The sequence below is a fragment of the Mustela putorius genome, unplaced genomic scaffold (assembly GCF_011764305.1).
Source record: "Mustela putorius furo isolate JIRA1106 unplaced genomic scaffold, ASM1176430v1.1 tig00000145_pilon_pilon_pilon, whole genome shotgun sequence".
In the NCBI taxonomy this organism is placed as follows: Eukaryota; Metazoa; Chordata; class Mammalia; order Carnivora; family Mustelidae; genus Mustela; species Mustela putorius.
Window position 1 is genome coordinate 27,578,845 of NW_025421294.1, and position 18,577 is coordinate 27,597,421.

General features: G+C 39.7%; 1 protein-coding gene across 1 annotated transcript in view; it reads left to right on the top strand.

Moving 5' to 3' along the window:
* The window catches only part of FSTL4 (follistatin like 4), a 408,238-nt gene that overhangs the window by 359,256 nt on the left and 30,405 nt on the right, over positions 1 to 18,577 (top strand). The window contains exons 9-10 of the mRNA XM_045075507.1: positions 17,578 to 17,739; positions 18,125 to 18,259. Coding sequence (XP_044931442.1) covers positions 17,578 to 17,739; positions 18,125 to 18,259 — 297 coding nt within the window. The remainder of the gene's footprint in view (positions 1 to 17,577; positions 17,740 to 18,124; positions 18,260 to 18,577) is intronic.

The following is an 18,577-nucleotide window of genomic DNA, read 5'->3' on the forward strand; positions in this document are numbered from 1 at the left end:
TCTTCAAGGCTGGTGCTGACCACTGGCCACCTCACTGAAGAGGTCAGCCCACAAACCATGGGTTTAGATTCCCCAGTTCAACAGACAAAGTTTAAGTAAAGTAGCTCAGTACTTCTCTTGTGAGGTGGAGAGTGGATCCTGCTCTCTTCTGGCAATTCTTCCCCCACCCCTGTCCCCAGGCATCAACAGCCCCCCCCCTCTAGTAATGATGCTCATCACACCTGGAGTTCACTGTTGAACCACCTTCCCCCAGACAGCAAGCTCCACCGGGATCAGGGCTGTTCTGCCTGTATTCCCTGCTCTGCCCATAATGCCTGGCACTTTGGTGGTATTTAATAAATGTTGGCTGCACATAATGAATTGACAGAGCTTGCTAAAACCAATCCACGCCATTAGTATGGTGCCTGACTCAGAGTTGGGGGATTCCTTCAGCCATCCCCTGGCCCTAACCTCCCCCACCCCTGCTTTGCACATTTGCTACTGTCATATTTTGTAATATCTGGTAGGAAACAGTGCCCATCATCACCTCGCCTTTTAAAATTTCCTCAGCTGTCCTGGCACATTTTTTTCTTCTGGGTAACTTCTGGGTCGAGCCCCCACCGACTGATTTTCATTGCAATTAGATTAAATGTATGGCTCAATTTGGACTATCTCTCTTCTTAACTGCAGTAAATCTTCCATTCCCAGAATATGACTCTCCAATTATTGAAGTCTTTTTTTTATGTCCTCAGTGAGATTTTAGATTTTTTTCACTTAGGTCCAGAGTGATTTCTGTTTGATTGCTGCCAGGAAGTAAGCTATTAGTTTTCTAGGTTTTGGTGCTGGGACCCCTCTCTGCACTCACTTATTGAAACTTACTACTTTGGGGTTCATTATCTAGAGCGTAACAAGGTAAAATATCATTTTTCTACATCCTTTTAATACTTCTCATTTCTTGCCTTCAATCGACAATCACACCTTGAATCGTGTTAAGAGTCTGATACTGCCTTCTTTCTCTTTTACTTTTTTTTTTCTGACTTAATGTTTCACAATTCCATAAAGAATGGTGCTATTTCTTCTTTTTATGGAGATATTCCTCACTGTTGGAAACAAATATCATTCTGTTCCTATTTTATTGAGGTTTTTTCCTCTAAGAAATTGATTCTGAATTTTTTTTTCAAAAGCCCTTTCAGTGTCTAGCAAGAGAATCAAATGATTTTTCTTTTTTGACTGCTTTGGATTTTGGAGGTGATTAATTACAGATTTCCTGATAGTTAGCCATTGAAACATATTATGCTTGGTCACAGTGTGCTCTTTTAACACCAGGCTAGTCTTGATTTACTAATATATCACTTGGGATTTTGGTATATCCAGTCAAAGTGAATTAGGTCTGTAGTCCTCTTTTTTTGTACTCTCTTTGACAGGTTGTGGTGCCCAGTTTATAAAATTTGCAACATCTTCTCTGTCTTATGCTCTAGGAATTATCGATTCCTTAAATATACAAAATACCCTCCTATGAAACTACTCAGGGTGCCTATGGGTTAGTAGCAATTTTTTATTAACATATAATTATTTGTTCCAGGGGTACAGGTCTCTGAATCATCAGTCTTACACAATTCACAGTGCTCACCATAGCACATACCCTCCCAATGTCCATCATTCAGCCACCCTATCCCTCCCCACCCCCTCAACTCCAGCAATCCTCAGTTTGTTTCCTGAGATTAAGAGTCTCTTATGGATTGTCACCCTCTCTGGTTCCATCTTATTTCATTTTTCCCTTCCTTCCCCTATGCTCCTCTGTCTTATTTCTCTTATTCCTTGTATCAGTGAGATCATACAATAATTGTCTTTCTCTATTGACTTATTGTGCTTAGCATAATACCCTCTAGTTCCATCCACATCCTTGCAAATGGCAAGATTTCAGGGGTATTTATGGCTGCATAATATGTGTGTGTGTGTGTGTGTGTACATACATACATGCATATACATTCCACCTCTTTATCCATTCATCTGTTGATGGACATCTGGGCTCTTTCCATAGTTTGGCTATTGTGGACATTGCTGCTATAAACATTCGGGTGCACCTGCCCTTTCAGATCACTACATTTGTAGCTTTGAGGTAAATAGTTGGTAGTGATTTCCTGGGTCATAGGGTAACTCTATTTTCAACTTTTTGAGGAACCTCCATACTGTTTTCCAGAGTGGCTGTACCAGGTTGCACTCCCACCAATAGTGTAGGAGGGTTCCTCTTTCTCTGCATCCTTGTCAATGCCTGTCATTTCCTGAGATGTTAATTTTAGCCATTCTGATTGGTGTGAAGTGGTATCTCATTGTGGTTTTGATTTGTATTTCCCTGATGCCGAGGGATGTAGAATACTTTTTCATGTGTCTGTTGGCCATCTGGAGGTCTTCTTTGCAGAAATGTCTTCTGTCCTCTGCCCATTTCTTGATTGGATTATTTGTTCTTTGAGGGTTGAGTTTGATAAGTTCTTTATAGATTTTGGATATTAACCCTTTAGCTGAAATGTCATTTGCAAATGCCTTCTCCCATTCTGTCAGTTGTCTTTTGGTTTTGTTGACTGTTTCCTTGGCTGCAAACAAGCTTTTGATCTTGATGAAATTCCAACAGTTCATTTTTGCCCTTGCTTCCTCTGCCTTTGGCGATGTTTCTAGGAAGAAGTTGCTGTGGTTGACATTGAAAAGGTTGCTGCCTGTGTTCTCCTCTAGGATTTTGATGGGTTCCTTTCTCACATTGAGGTCTTTCATCCATTTGAGTCTATTTTTGTGTGTGGTATAAGGAAATGGTCCAGTTTCATTCTTCATCATGTGGCTGTCCAATTTTCCCAACACCATTTGTTGAAGAGACTGTCTTTTTTCCATTAAACATTCTTTCCTGATTTGTTGAAGATTAGTTGACCACACAGTTGAGGGTCTATTTTTGGGCTCTCTATTCTGTTCCACTGATCTTTGTGTCTGTTTTTGTGCCAGTACCATACTGTCTTGATGATGACAGCTTTGTAACAGAGCTTGAAGTCTGGAATTGTAATGCCACCAGCTTTTGCCTTCTTCTTCAATATTCCTCTAGCTATTCAGGGGCTTTTCTGGTTCCATGCAGATTTTAGGATTATTTGTTCCAGCTCTGTGAAAGAAGTTGATGGTATTTTGATAGGGATTGCATTAAACATGTAGACTGCTCTAGGTAGCATAGATATTTTCATAGTATTTGTTCTTCCAATCCATGAGCATGGCACATTTTTCCATTTCTTTGTGTCTTCCTTTATTTCTTTCATGAGTATTCTATAGTTTTCTGAGTACAGATTCTTTGCATCTTTGGTTAGATTTATTCCTAGGTGTCTTATGGTTTGGGGTACAGTTGTAAATGGGACTGAGTCTTTAATTACTCTTTTTTCCATCTTAGTGTTGGTGTATAGAAATGCAACTACTTTCTGGACACTGATTTTACATTCTGACACTTTACAGAATTCCTGTATGATTTCTAGCAGCGTTGGGGTAGAGTCTTTTGGGTTTTCCACACAAAGTATCATATCATCTGGAAAGGGTAAGAGTTTGACTTCTTTGCTGATTCAGTTGCTTTAATTTCTTTTTGTTGTCTGATTGCTGAGGCTAGCACATCTAGAACTATGTTGAACAGACATGATGATAGTGGACATCCTTAGTGTTCCTGACCTTAGTGGAAAAGCTCTCCATTTTTCCTGATCTTAATGGAAAAGCTCTGTTTTTCCTCCATTGAGAATGATATTCGCTGTGGGTTTTTCATAGATGGCTTTGATGAAAATGAGTGATATGTGTATCCTCTATGCCTACACTATGAAGAGTTTTGATCAAGAAAGGATGCTGTACATTGTCAAATGCTTTTTCTGCATCTATTAAGAGTGTCATTTGGTTCCTGTGCTTTCTTTTATTAATGTATTGTATCACATTGATTGATTTGTGGATGTCGAACTAACCTTATAGCCCAGGAATAAGTCCTACTTGGTCGTGGTGAATAATCCCTTTAATATACTGTTGGATCCTATTGGCTAGTATTTTGGGGAGAATTTTTGCTTGTGTCTCTTCAGGAATATTGGTCTGTAATTCTCCTTTTTGTGGGGTCTTTGTCTGGTTTGGGAATCAAGGGAATACTGGCCTCCTAAAATGAGTTTGGGAGTTTTCCTTCCATTTCTATTTTTTGGAACAGTTTCAGGAGAATAGATATTAATTCTTCTCTAAGTGTTTTATAGAATTCCCCTGGGAAGCTCTCTGGCCCAGGGCTCTTGTTTGTTGGGAGATTTTGGATGAATGCTTCAATCTCCGTACTGGTTATGGTTCCGTCCAGGTTTTCTATTTCTTCCTGGTTCAGTTTTGGTAGTTTTTATGTCTCTAGGAGTGTATCCATTTCTTCCAGATATTCTAATTCGCTGGTGTATTGTTTTCTCATAATATGTTCTTATAATTGTATTTCTTTGGTGTTGGTTGTGATCTCTCCTCTTTCATCATGGTTTTATATATTTGGGTCCTTTCTCTTTTCTTTTTGATAAGTCTGGCCAGGGGTTTATCAATCTTAGTAATTCTGTCAAACAACCATTTTTTAGTTTCATTGATTTGTTCTATGTTTTTTTTTGTTTGTTTATATATTTTTTGTTTATATTTCATTGATTTCTGCTCTAATCTTTATTATTGCTGTTCTCCTGCTGGGTTTAGGGTTTCTTTGATGTTCTTTCTGCAGCTGCTTTAGGTATAGGGTTGGGTGGTATACTTGAGAACTTTCTTGTTTCTTGAGACTTATTGCTATATTCTTTCCTCCTAGAACCACCTTTGCTGCATCTCAAAGGTTTTGAACAGTTGTGTTTTCATTTTCATTTGTTTCCATGAATTTTTTAAATTCTCCTTTAATTTCCTGGTTGACCCACTCATTCTTTAGTAGGATGCTCATTAGCCTCCATGTATTTGAGTTGTTTCCAACTTTCCTCTTGTGATTGAATTCTACCTTCAGGTCATTGTGGTCTGAAAACATGCAGGGAATGATCCCAGTCTTTTGGTATCGGTTGAGACCTGATTTGTGAACCAGGATGTGATCTATTCTAGAGAATGTCCAGGTGCACTAGAGAAGAATCTGTGTTCTGTTGATTTGAATGTTCGGAATATATATGTGATGTCCATCTGGTCCAGTGTGTCATTTAAAGCCTTTATTGTCTTGTTGATCTTTTGCTTAGATGACTTGTCCATTTCTCTGAGAGGGGTATTAAAGTCCCCTACTATTATTGTATTATTGTCTATGTGTTCCTTTGATTTTGTTATTAATTGGTTTATATAGTTGGCTGCTCCCATGTTAGGGGCATAGATATTTAAAATTGTTAGATCTTCTTGTTGGACAGACCCTTTGAGTATGATATAGTGTCCTTCCCCATCTCTTATTATGGCCTTTGGTTGAAAATCTAATTTTCCTGAAATAAGGATTGCCACCCCAGCTTTCTTTTGATGTCCATTAGCATGGTAAATGGTTTTCCACCCCTTCACTTTAGTTCTGGAGGTGTCTTTGGGTCTAAAATGAGTTTCTTGTAGACAGAATATTGATGGGTTTTGGTTTTTTATCCATTCTGATATCATGGATCTTTTGATTGGGGCATTTAGCCCATTTACATTCAGGGTAACTCTTAAAAGATAAGAATTTAGTGTCATTGTATTGCCTGTAAGGTGACTGTTACTGTATATTGTCTCTATTCCTTTCTAGTCTGTTACTTGTAGGCTCTCTCTTTGCTTAGAGGACCCTTTTCAATATTTCCTGTAGGGCTTATTTGGTGTTTTCAGGTTCTTTTAGTTTTTGTTTGTCCTGGAAGCTTTTTCTCTCTCCTTCTATTTTCAATTACAGTCTAGCTGGATATAATATTCTTGGCTGCATTGTTTGCTCATTTAGTGCTCTGAATATATTATACCAGTCTTTTCTGGCCTGCCAGATCTCTGTTGATAGGCCTTCTGCCAATCTAATATTCATACCATTGTAGATTACAGACTTCTTGTCCCGATCTGCTTTCAGGATTTTTCCTTTGTCTCTGAGACTTGTAAGTTTTACTATTTGATGACAGGGTATGACCTATTTTTATAGATTTTTGAGGGGCATTCTCTTTGCCTCCTGGATGTTAATGCCTGATTCCTTCCCCAAATTAGGGAAATTCTCTGCTATAATTTGTTCCAATATACCTTCTTCCTCTCTCTCTTTCTACTTTTTCTGGAATCCCAATTATTCTAATATTCTTTTGTCTCATGGTATCACTTATCTCTCACATTCTCCCCTTGTGGTCCAGTAGTTGCTTATCTCTCTTTTCCTCAGCTTCTTTATTCTCTGTCATTTGGTCTTCTATATCATTAATTTTCTCTTCTGTCTCATTTATCCTAACAGTAAGAGCCTTCATTTTTATTGTACCTCATTAATTGCCTTTTTTATTTTGACTTGGTTAGACTTTAGTTCTTTTATTTCTCCAGAAAGGGATTCTCTATTATCTTCTATGCTTTTTTCATGCCCAGCTAGTAGCTTTATCATCATTCTGAACTCTGGTTCTAACATCTTACTAATGTCCATATTGATTAGGTCCCTGGCTATTGGTACTGCCTCTTTTTCTTTTTTTGGAGGTGAGTTTTTCCATTTTGTCATTTTGTCCAGAGAAGAATAGATGAATGAGAGAAGGAAATTCTAAAAAATTTACAACAACCACAGAAAAATACATACTAAACAAATCAAAATAGACCAGAAACCAGGGTGAAAAGAAAGGGAAAAAAAAGAAATAAAAAGGAATATGATCAGGATGGGGAATAGAACAGAGCCACATACTAGAATTTGGATGTACTTTGGTCTATTAGAAGAAACTGTATCCCAAAATTTCAAAGAAAGAAAAATTTATATATATAAAAAATAAGGTTAAATACAACAAAGGGATGGACTATGATGTAAAAATGAAAATTAAAAAAAGATTTTAAAAAAGGAATTCATAAGATGTTGGTTAAAATAGGAATGAAGAACAATTTAAAAATAGAAAAAGAAAAAAGTAAAAATTTTAAAAATTAACTTTCAAAGACTAAAGAATCATGGGAGAAAGCCATGAATTCTATGTGCTGTATTCCCATAGCTCTGGAGTTTAACAGTTCTCTTGGATCAGTGAACTTGGTCTTGGCTGGATGTTCTTGCTGATCTCTCAGGGAGGAGCCTATTGCAGGTTCTCAAACATCTTTGCCCAAGGCAAAATTGCACCACCCTTGCCAGGGGCTGGGCTAAGTAACCTGTGCAGTTTTGGTCTTGGGAGCTTTTGTTCCCTGAGCGCTTTCCATAGAGCTTTAGAGGACAGGTATGAAGACGGTGGCCTCTCAATCTCTGACCCAGAGGAGCCAAGAGCTTGGAGCCCTACTCCTCAGTGTGCCTTCAGAGAAAAGCAGTCAATCCCTCCTGTCTCTCTGGTCTCTGGCCACACTCTGAGCTCACCCAGCCTGTGACCATGCATTTCTATATCTGGGGCATGGACCCATTTGGAGTCTCCAAACCCAGCCGATTCCTGCAGCACTCCCATACCACTCCTACTGGAGGAGGAAGGGGCGAGTCTCCCCAGATCTGCCTGTTGGGTCCCTGTTCTTCAAGCAGGGGCCCAACTATGCTGTGGATCATTGTTCATGGCAATGCCAAGCTGAGAGGTCACTCTTCAGCTCTGTCTCTGCATTCCATTTCCCAACTCCAATACCTGGGGGCTCTGCCACACTCAGACACCCCTGGCCTTTCTGTGACCGAACAGGTCCTAAGACCACACTGTCCCTGCATGGGCGCCAACCCCCCTTAGCCTCTGGAGCAATGTCCCTCAGCGGAGCAAACTTCTAATAGTTCTGAACCCGTGCTTCTCGGCTCTATCACTTGCCAGGAGCCAGACCTTTCCTCCACAGCCTATCTTCCTGTATATCAACTCAGATTCACTTTTCCACACATCTTAACTTCCAGAAAGTGGTCGCTTTTCTGTTCATAGAATCGCCGATGCTATTTTGTTCGATCTCCTATTGAGTTCATAGGTGTTCAGAATGGTTTGAAAACTATCTAGCTGAATTCCTGGCACCAGATGAAATTTGGGTCTGCTATTCCTCTGCTGTCTTGCTCCTGCCCCTCCTAGGAGCACTATTTTTAACAGCTTTATTGGGGTGTAATTGATTTACAAAAAAAAAAAATACTTAATGCATACAGTTTGTATACTGGGACTCATATACATGGGACATACCCCTGATACATCGCCACAATCCAGGTAATACACATATCTATCACCTCCAAAAGTTTCCTTGTGTTCCTATGTTTTGTTTTTGTTTGCGATAAAAACATGTCACATGAGATCTCCCACTCTTAATAGATTTTTTAATGTATAGTACAGTATTTTTGACTATAGGACTCATGATATGCAAAAGATCTCTAGGACTCATTCATCTTGCATAACTGTAAGTAGCACTTGAAAAATTTTCAAGTATTCTCTTCCTGATTAATTCTTCTCCATACTTTAAGTTTCCTTTTTTTTTTCTTGTTGAAGTATTATCAACATACAGTATCCTATTAGTTTCAGGTGTGCATCATAATAATTCAGCATTTTTGTACATTATGAAATGATGCCAATGATAAATTATTACCATCTGTCACTAGGCACGGTTGTTACAATATTATTGATTATATTCCCTATGCTATAAATTTCATCCCATTGACTTGTTTTATAAATGGAAGTTTCTACCTCTTCATCTCCATCCCCTCTTCTGCCCACTCCACAACCCCTCCACCCTCTGATAATGAACAGTGTTTTTCCTGTATCTATGAATCTGTTTTTGCTTTGTTTGTTCATTTGTTTTGTTTTTTTAGATTCCATGTATAAGTGAAATCATACAATATGTGTCTTTGTCAGATTTCACTCTTACTTTATTTAGTGTAATACCCTTTAGGTTCTGCAATGATGTCACAAACGGTAATATTTCATTCTTTTTTATGGCTGAGTAATATTTTACTCTGTGTGTGTGTGTGTGTGTTTATCATCTTTATCCATTCCTCTATGATTCCATTCTACTTAGATTGCTTCATATGCTGGCTCTTGTAACTAATGCTGTGGTGAACATCAGTATGCATTCATGTGTTCAGATTGGGGTTTTTGTTTTCTTCAGATAAATGCCCAGAAGTGAATTGCTGGCTCATACAGTAACTTTCCACTTTTTGACGAACCCCCACACTCTTCTTCACAGTGGCTGCATCAATGGATATTCATACCAACAGTTTACAAGGGTTCTCTTTCTTCTACAGCCTCACCCATGCTTGTTATTGTCTTTTTGATATTAGCCAATCTGGACAGGTGTGAAGTGAGATCTCATTGTGGTTCTGTTTTGCCTTTCCCTGATGATGAGTGATGAAGAGAACATTTTCATATCCCTTTTGGATCTCTATGTTGTCTTGGTAAGAACATCTATTCAAGTCCTCTGTCCATTTCTTCATTGGGTTATTTGTGTATTTTTTGTGTTAAGTTGTGTAGGTGCTTTAAACTTACTTTGGATACTAACTCCTTAGCAGACATAAGATTTGAAAAACCATTCTCCCATTCAGTAAGTTGCCTTTTCATTTGTTGATCATTTCCTTTGCTGTGCAAAAGCTTTCTAGTTTGATGTAGCCCCATTTATATTGGCTTTTGCTGCTGTTGTCTGAAGAGATAGGTCCAAAAACAGATCACTAAGCCTGATGTCAGAGAACTTACCACCTATGTTTTCTCCTAGAAATTTTTTGGTCTTAGGTATTATACTCAAGTCTTTAAGCCAATTTTAATTTAATTTTTGCATGTAGCTGTCCAGTTTTCCCAACAGTATAGAGGAGATTCACTTTTCCCCCACTGTATACTCTTGCTTTCTTTATCATAGATATATTGACCATTATATATGTGAGTTTTTTCCTGGGCTTTCTGTTTTATCCCATTGATTTGTGTGTTCTTTCTTGTGCCAGTACCACACTATTTTGGTTAATATAGTTTTATAGCATAGTTTGAAATCAGGGAGTGTGAAACCTTCAGTTTTCTTCTTTCCCAAGATTGCTTTGTCTATGTCTTTTGTGGTCCATACAGATTTTAGGATTCTTTGTTCTAATTATGCAAAAAAAAATGCCTTTGGCATTTTGTTGGGGATTGCAGTGAATCTGTAGATTTCTTACAGTAGTATGGGTATTTTAACAATATTAATTCTCCCAGTCCATGAGCACAGAATCTTTCCATTTATTTGTGTCTCCTTCAGTTTCTTTCATGAGATGCTTAGAGTTTTCAGAGTACAAATCTTTCACCTCCTTGGTTAAGTTTATTCCTAGGTATTTTATTCCTTTTTTTAAGATTTTACTTTTTTATTGGACAGACAGAGATCACAAGTAGGCAGAGAGGCAGGCAGAGAGAGAGAGGAAGGGAAGCAGGCTCCCCGCTGAGCAGGGAGCCTGATGGGTGGCTTGATCCCAGCACCCTGAGATCATGACCTGAGCCGAAGGCAGAGGCGTAACCCACTGAGCCACCCATGCGCCCCCATTTTATTCTTTTTTGATGGAATCATAAATGGGATTATTTTCTTAATTTCTCTTTCTAATAGCTTATAGTATATGGAAATTGAGCCAATTTGTTTGTTGATTTTGTATGCTTTGAGTTTACTGCAAACATTTATCAGTTCTAGTGGGTTTTTGGTGCAGTCTAGAGTTTTCCATATATAGTATCATGTCATTTGCAAATAGAGACAGTTTTACTTTTTTCTTTCCAATTTGGCTGCATTGTATTTCTTTTTCTTGCCTAATTGCTGTGGCTAGAACTTCCAGTACTGTGTTGCATAAAAGTGGCAAGAGTGGGCGTTCTTGTCTTGTTACTGACCTTAAAGGAAAAGCTCGCAACTTTTCACCATTGAGTGTGATGTTTGCTATGGGTTTGTCATATATGGCCTTTATGATGTTGTGGTATGTTCCTCCTAGACCCACTTTGTTGAGAGTTTTTATCATTACGATTTCCTTTTAAGTGATCCATTTCATTAGGATTTTCATATTTATTACCTATAATTGAATATAGTATTTTCATATTTTTAAATTCCCTGTGTTCTTTTTTTTTTTTAAGATTTTATGTATTTATTTGACAGAGAGAAATCACAAGTAGATGGAGAGGCAGGCAGAGAGAGAGAGGGAAGCAGGCTCCCTGCTGAGCAGAGAGCCCGATGTGGGACTTGATCCCAGGACCCTGAGATCATGACCTGAGCCGAAGGCAGCGGCTTAACCCACTGAGCCACCCAGGCGCCCCGTGTTCTGTTTTTTTAATTGATCAATCTTTCCAGAGATTAGTCTCTTATTGATATATAGATAGATAGATAGATAGATAGATACACACACACATATATACATACAGCCAGCCTTCAATTTATCTGTCAGTTCCATTCTTTTTTGACTGATTCATTCCCTTCTGCTTCTCTATTGATTCTTCCCTCACCTTCTTTAAATCTACTTTATGTGTGTTAGGCAGTCTTGTATAAAAAAAAATGGTGATCTAGCAAGAGCCCAAGTTGATTAACTTCCAGGTCATGGCCACCCACACTGTAGAACTCAGAATGCTCTACCACCTTCTCCAACTCCCCACCAGTCCAGTGCTCCTCAACCCCCCAGTTCTAGCTCTGTGCCCTTGAATAACACCCTCCTGACCAAAACACTACTACCTATTCTACTTGAACCCCATTCTTGTCTCTTCCAAATTGATGGTGTAGGGAATTTGCCTAGATAAATTATTATTCCTTTCCACTTTGAACAATATAATCAGAGAAGGGATATCAACATCCCTGTTCTAAGAAGCCTTCTAGATATGCCTTAGCTAGAGCCCTATTTACATCCTCCATCCCAGTGGCCTGAGCTGCAACTAGACTCTTCTGCCACACCCTGGAACTCTTCCCCAGAAACACCAATAGAGAAACTGGTAAATTACTCACATTGTGTTCTTGTTGATTCTCTGTGCACTTTGTCACAGGTTGCCTCTGAGTTTTTCTTAGAAAAACAACTCTGGGATATTTTCAAGGTGGGTTCATGCCCTTTGCTGATTTTTCCACTTTCTCTTCAGCCCCCTAGCTTTGCCCTATAGATGAACCAGAGGAAAGATTAGAAACTCAGACTGAGCTAATCAGACAACTAGTAGCCTCCTAAGGAGTTCTGACAGGAGTTGCACAGTCTACTTCTCACAACGAGTCAATGGAGTTTTTCCTTAGTCCTCAGGCTTCCCAAGCACAGATCACTAGAAATCTTGCTCATTTTCTGAGATTAACAATTGTATCTCCTTCTACCTAAGCATCAATGTGTTCTACTCTGCTCCCAAGGAAAATCTCTCTCCTAAAGTATGGGGACACTTTGCCTTATCAGGTAATAGGAGTGTCCAGATACCTTTGGAGAAATGTAGTGGCCTGCTTCATGAGGAATCCATCTTCCACCTTCCCAAAAGGTGTGTGTTGAGTGGAATATCCAGGTGTCATTACATAAGATAATTGGAAGCCATTTTGGACATATGTAGAGTAAAATATATGGATAGGTAAGAACCCTCATTTCCACTGAAAATGATAATTATTTTCTAGGCCCAGAGCTAGGAGTAAAAGGAAAGATTCTCCCAACAATCTTTACTTCCCTCAGGGACCTCCCCCCACAGATGGCCCAAATAAGAAAGGTCAGAGATCTGTGGTGAGTGGAGACACCTTGCTCACCCATGTTCTTCTTCTTTTTTTTTATTAAGATGCCTTCTCCCATTCTGTCAGTTGTCTTTTGGTTTTGTTGACTATTTCCTTGGCTGTGCAAAAGCTTATGATCTTGATGAGGTCCCAACAGTTCCTTTTTGCCCTTGCTTCCCCTGCCTTTGGTGATGATTCTAGAAAGAAGTTGCTGTGGTTGACATTGAAGAGGTTGCTGCCTGTGTTCTCCTCAAGGATTTTGATGGGTTCCTGTCTCACATTGAGGTCTTTAATCCATTCTGAGTCTATTCTTGGGTGTGGTATAAGGAAAAAGTCAGTTTCATTCTTCATCATGTGGCTGTCCAATTTTTCCAACACCATTTGTTGAAGAGACTGTCTTTTTTCTTTTTTCCATTGGACATTCTTTCCTGCTTTGCCAAAAGATAGTTGACCAGATAGTTGACGGAGATAGGGCTCTCTGTTGTGTTCTGTTGATCTATATGTCTGTTTTTGTGCCAGTACCATACAGTCTTGATGATGACAGCTTTGTAACAGAGTTTGAAGTCTGGAATTGGGATGCCACCAACTTTGGTTTTCTTTTTCAATATTCCTCCTAGGGTCTTTTTTGGTTCCATACAAATTTTAGGATTATTTGTTCCAGCTCTGTGAAAGAAGTTGATGGTATTTTGACAGGGATTGCACTGAATGTATAGATTGCTCTAAGTAGCATAGACATTTTCACAATATTTGTTCTTCTAGTCCATGAGCATGGAATGTTTTTCCATTTCTTTGTGTCTTCCTCAGTTTCTTTCATGAGTACTTTATAGTTTTCTGAGTACAGATTCTTTGCCTCCTTGGTTATATTTATTCCTATGTATCTTATAGTGTTGGGTACATTTTATAGTGTTGGGTACAGTTGTAAATGGTATCAACTCCTTAATTTTTCTTCCTTCTGTCTTGTTGGTGTCTAGAAATTCAACTGCTTTCTGAGCATTGATTTTATATCCTGACATTTTACTGAATCCCTGTATGAGTTCTAGCAGTATTGGGGTGAAGTCTTTTGGGTTTCCACGTAAAGTATATCATCTGCAGAGAGTGAGAGTTTGACTTCTTCCTTGCTGATTCAGATGCCTTTTATTTCTTTGTTGTCTGATTGCTGAGGCTACAACTTCTAGCATTATGTTGAACACCCATGATGATTGTGGACATCCCTGCTGTGTTCTTGACCTTAGGGGGAAAGCTCTCCATTTTTCCCCATTGAGAATGATATTTGCTGTGGGTTTTTCATAGATGGCTTTGATGATATTGAGTGATATGTGTATCCTCTATGCCTACACTGAAGAGTTTTGATCAAAAAAAAATGCTGTACTTTGTCAGATGCTTTTTCTGCATCTATTAAGAGTATCATATGGTTCCTGTGCTTTCTTTGGTTAATGTATTGTATCACATTGATTGATTTGTGGATGTTGAACCAACTTTGTAGCCCAGGAATAAATCCCACTTGGTTGTGGTGAATAATGTACTGTTGGATCCTATTGGCTAGTATTTTGGAGAGAATTTTTGCTTGTGTCTCTTCAGGAATATTGGTCTGTAATTGTCTTTTTTGTGGGGTCTTTGTCTGGTTTGGGGATCAAGGGAATACTGGCCTCCTAAAATGAGTTTGGGAGTTTTCCTTCCATTTCTATTTTTTGGAACAGTTTCAGGAGAATAGATATTAATTCTTCCTAAGTGTTTTGTAGAATTCCCCTGGGAAGCTGTCTGGCCCTGGGCTCTTGTTTGTTGGGAGATTTGGGATGAATGCTTCAATCTCCGTACTGGTTATGGTTTTGTCCAGGTTTTCAATTTCTTCCTGGTTCAGTTTTGGTTGTTTTTACATCTCTAGGAATGCATCCATTTCTTCCAGATTGTCAAATTTGCTGGTGTATTGTTGCTCATAATATGTTCTTGTAATTGTTTGTATTTCTTTGGTGTTGGTTGTGATCGCTCCTCTTTCATCATGATTTTATTTATTTGGGTCTTTTCTCTTTTCTTTTTGATAAGTCTGGTCAAGGGTTTATCAATCTTATTAATTATTTCAAAGAACCAGCTCCTACTTTTGTTTATTTATTCTATGGTTCTTTTGGTTTCTATTTCATTGATTTCTGCTCTGATCTTTATTATTGCTCTCCTGCTGGGTTTAGGCATTCTTTGCTGTTCTTTTTCCAGCTCTGTTAGGTGTAGGATTAGGTTGTGTACTTGAGACCTTTATTGTTTCTTGAGAAAGGCTTATATTGCTGTATTCTTTCCTCTCAGGACTGCCTTTGCTTTGTCCCAAAGATTTTGAACAGTTGTGTTTTATTTTAATTTGTTTCCATGAATTTTTTCAATTCTTTAATTTCCTGGTTGACCCGTTCATTCTTTAGTAGGATGCTCTTTAGTCTCCATGTATTTGAGTTCTTTCCAACTTTCCTCTTGTGATTGAGTTCTAGTTTCAAAGCATTGTAGTCTGAAAATATGTAGGGAATGATCCCAATCTTTTGGTACCAGTTGAGACCCGATTTGTGACTCAGGATATGATCTATTCTGGAGAATGTTCCATGTGCACTAGAGAAGAATGTGTATTCTGTTACTTTAGGATGGAATGTTCTAAATATATCTGTGATATCCTTCTGGTCACGTGTGTCATTTAAAGCCTTTATTGCCTTGTTGATCTTTTACTTCAATGATCTGTCCATTTCAGTAAGGGGGTGTTAAAGTCCCATACTATTATTGTATTATTGTTGATGTGTTTTTTGAATTTTGTTATTAATTGGTTTATATAATTGGCTGCTCCCATATTAGGGGCATAGATATTTAAAATTGTTCGATCTTCTTGTTGGACAGACCCTTTAAGTATGAAAAAGTGTCCTTCCTCATCTCTTATTACAGTCTTTGGTTGAAAATCTAATTTGCCTGATATAAGGATTGCCATCCTAGCTTTTGTTTGATGTCCATTAGCATGGTAAATGGTTTTCCACCCCCTCACTTTATATCTGGAGAGGTCTTTGGGTCTAAAATGAGTTTCTTGTAGACAGCATATTGATGGATCTCTCTCTTTCTTTAAGATTTTTATTTATTTATTTGACAGACAGAAATCACAAGTAGGCAAAGAGGCAGGCAGAGAGAGGAAGGGAATCAGGCTCCCTGCTGAGCAGAGAGCCCATCGTGAGGCTCAATCCCAGGACCTTGAGATCATAACCCAAGCCAAAGGCAGAGACTTTAACCCACTGAGCCACCCAGGCACCCCTCTTTTTTGGTTTTTTTTTTTTATCCATTCTGTTACTCTGTGTCTTTTGATTAGGGCATTTCACCCACTTACATTCAGGGTAACTCTTGAAAGATATGAATTCAGTGCCATTGTATTGCCTATAAGGTGACTATTACTGTATATCATCTCTGTTCCTTTCTGGTCTGTTACTTTGGGCTCTCTTTGCTTAGAGGACCTCTTTCAACATTTCCTGTAGGGCTGGTTTAGTGTTTTCAAATTCTTTTAATTTTTGTTTATCCTGGAAGCTTTTTCTCTCTCCTTCTATTTTCAATGACAGCTTAGCTGGATATAGTATTACTGGCTACATCGTTTGCTCATTTAGTGCTTTCAATATATCATGCCAGTCCTTTCTGGCCTGCCAGGTCTCTGTGGATTAGTTACCAATCTAATATTTCCACCATGTATGTTACAGACCTCTTGTCCTGAGCTGCTTTCAGGATTTTCTCTTTGTCACTGAGACTTGTAAATTTTACTATTAGATGATGGGGTGTGGACCTTTTTTTATTTATTTTAAGTGGGGGTTCTCTGAGCCTCCTGGATTTTGATGCTTGTTCCCTTTGCCAAATTAGGGAAATTCTCTGCTATAATTTGTTCCATTATGCCTTCTTCCCCTCTCTCTCTTTCTTCTTCTTCTGGGAACTCAATTATTCAAATATTGTTTTGTCCCTGCACGGGCTCCACCGCCTGCTTAGCCTCTGGAGCAACATCCCTCAGCAGAGCAGACTTCTAAAGGTTCTGATTTTGTGCTCCGCTGCTCTACCACTTGCCATAAACTGGCCCCTTCCCCACAGTCTATCTTCCTGTCTCTTTGGATTCACTTTTCCACACGTCCTACCTTCTGGAAAGTGGTCAGTTTTCTGTTCCTGGAATTGCTGCTCTTCTCTTCTCTCTCCTGTTGAGTTTGTAGGTGTTCAGGATGGTTTGATAACTATCTAGCTGAACTCCTAGTACCTGATGATAATCTTGGTCTCCTACTCCTCAGCCATCTTGCTCCTTCCCCCTCACCCATGTTCTTCTGATGAGTGCGCCAGGTCACATCCTCAGCCCTGAACTTGGCTGCCAGGGCTCATGGCTGAGCCAAGGAGGGCACACTTTCCTTTCACCCATGTTGTGGGGGGTGAGAAGTGGAGAAATAACAGTAATTCATAGGAAAATCAAAGGATTTCCCCAGAGTAGTGATGTAATTAGTAGCCTTGCCAGTCATTGACCATAAATGCTTTGTGAAGCACTTCCTGCAAATAATTAAGCCCCTGTCCAATGTCTTTCCAATAACAGAAATAATATATCTGAATTTTATTCATTCAAAAATAAATGTGCAGTGGCTGTTGCTCTTCACATGTGGCAGCTGAACAGCATTCAATATCTGGATGTCTTTCTGATCATATTTAGAATAATGGTGAAAGCCATGAATTACAAGGCACAAAGCCTGACATGTTTATTGCTTACAATTTTTTATAGTCCTTTCTTTGAGGGCTTGAGCTGCTGAACAGGATGACTATGAGCTAGTTACAAAAAGAACTCCAGAGCTGTTCACCCTCGGGAGCAGGTGTGGGGCCAGAGCACGGGCCCAAGGCCAGGTTAGGGCCCTGTCTGACCAGCACCAACTTCATCCACAGTGCCACCCGTCATCCGCGTGTATCCAGAGACGCAGGCACAGGAGCCCGGGGTGGCAGCCAGTCTGAAATGTCATGCAGAGGGCATTCCTATGCCTAGAATCACTTGGCTGAAAAATGGCATGGATGTCTCAACCCAGATGTCGAAACAGCTTTCCCTATTAGGTAAGAACTGCCCTCGGTGCCTCTCTGCTCTTCCCGTCAAGTTCAAGCTGACACTTTCCACAGTGAAATGAGAGAGATGATTTGTTTCTAAGTCAGATGTGTTAGGAGTGAACAAATGTCTCCCCAAATTCTCCTGCTACCTGCACTCACACAGATCTTGTGGGCTTTTTGAGCGCACAGATGATAAGCTGTCAATCCTGTCCCAAGTCAGCTTCAGTTTAGTTCAGCTGATCGAGCCCTTTCTGGGCGTGTATCACGGATGTTGGTTGCCCTCATCCCTGCTGAGGGCCTATGTTTTTAACATCACTACTCTGGATAAAGATTGCAGGGTGGGGGGGGGGGGTCCCAGCTAAGCAGACCATCTTGAGCACTGTCCTCCCTCCAGCCAATGGGAGTGAACTGCACATCGGCAGTGTTCGGTATGAAGACACAGGGGCGTATACCTGCATCGCCAGAAATGAAGTGGGCGTGGACGAGGATATCTCCTCACTTTTCATTGAAGACTCAGCTAGAAAGACCCGTGAGTCCACTCTTGCCTCGGAGCTCCTCATTGTGCTGGTTGGTGGGTGTTGGGTGCAAGGGGACCAACTGACCAAGGCCACACCCACCATCCATGAGCCCCTGAAGACGGGGGTAAACTCCCATATTCTCTTGTGCTCACAGCTGGGGCAGGGGTGCCCAGAGGTAAGCAGACCTTCCCTGGCAACCTCAACAGCACACAGACAGGGAAGTTCCCTGGAAGCAGAGAGTGTCCAAGACCACAAGGAAGCTTACATATCCTAGCCCCACTTCTGCCTCCTACTTGCTGTATAGACTAGAACCTCTGCCCCTTACCCAT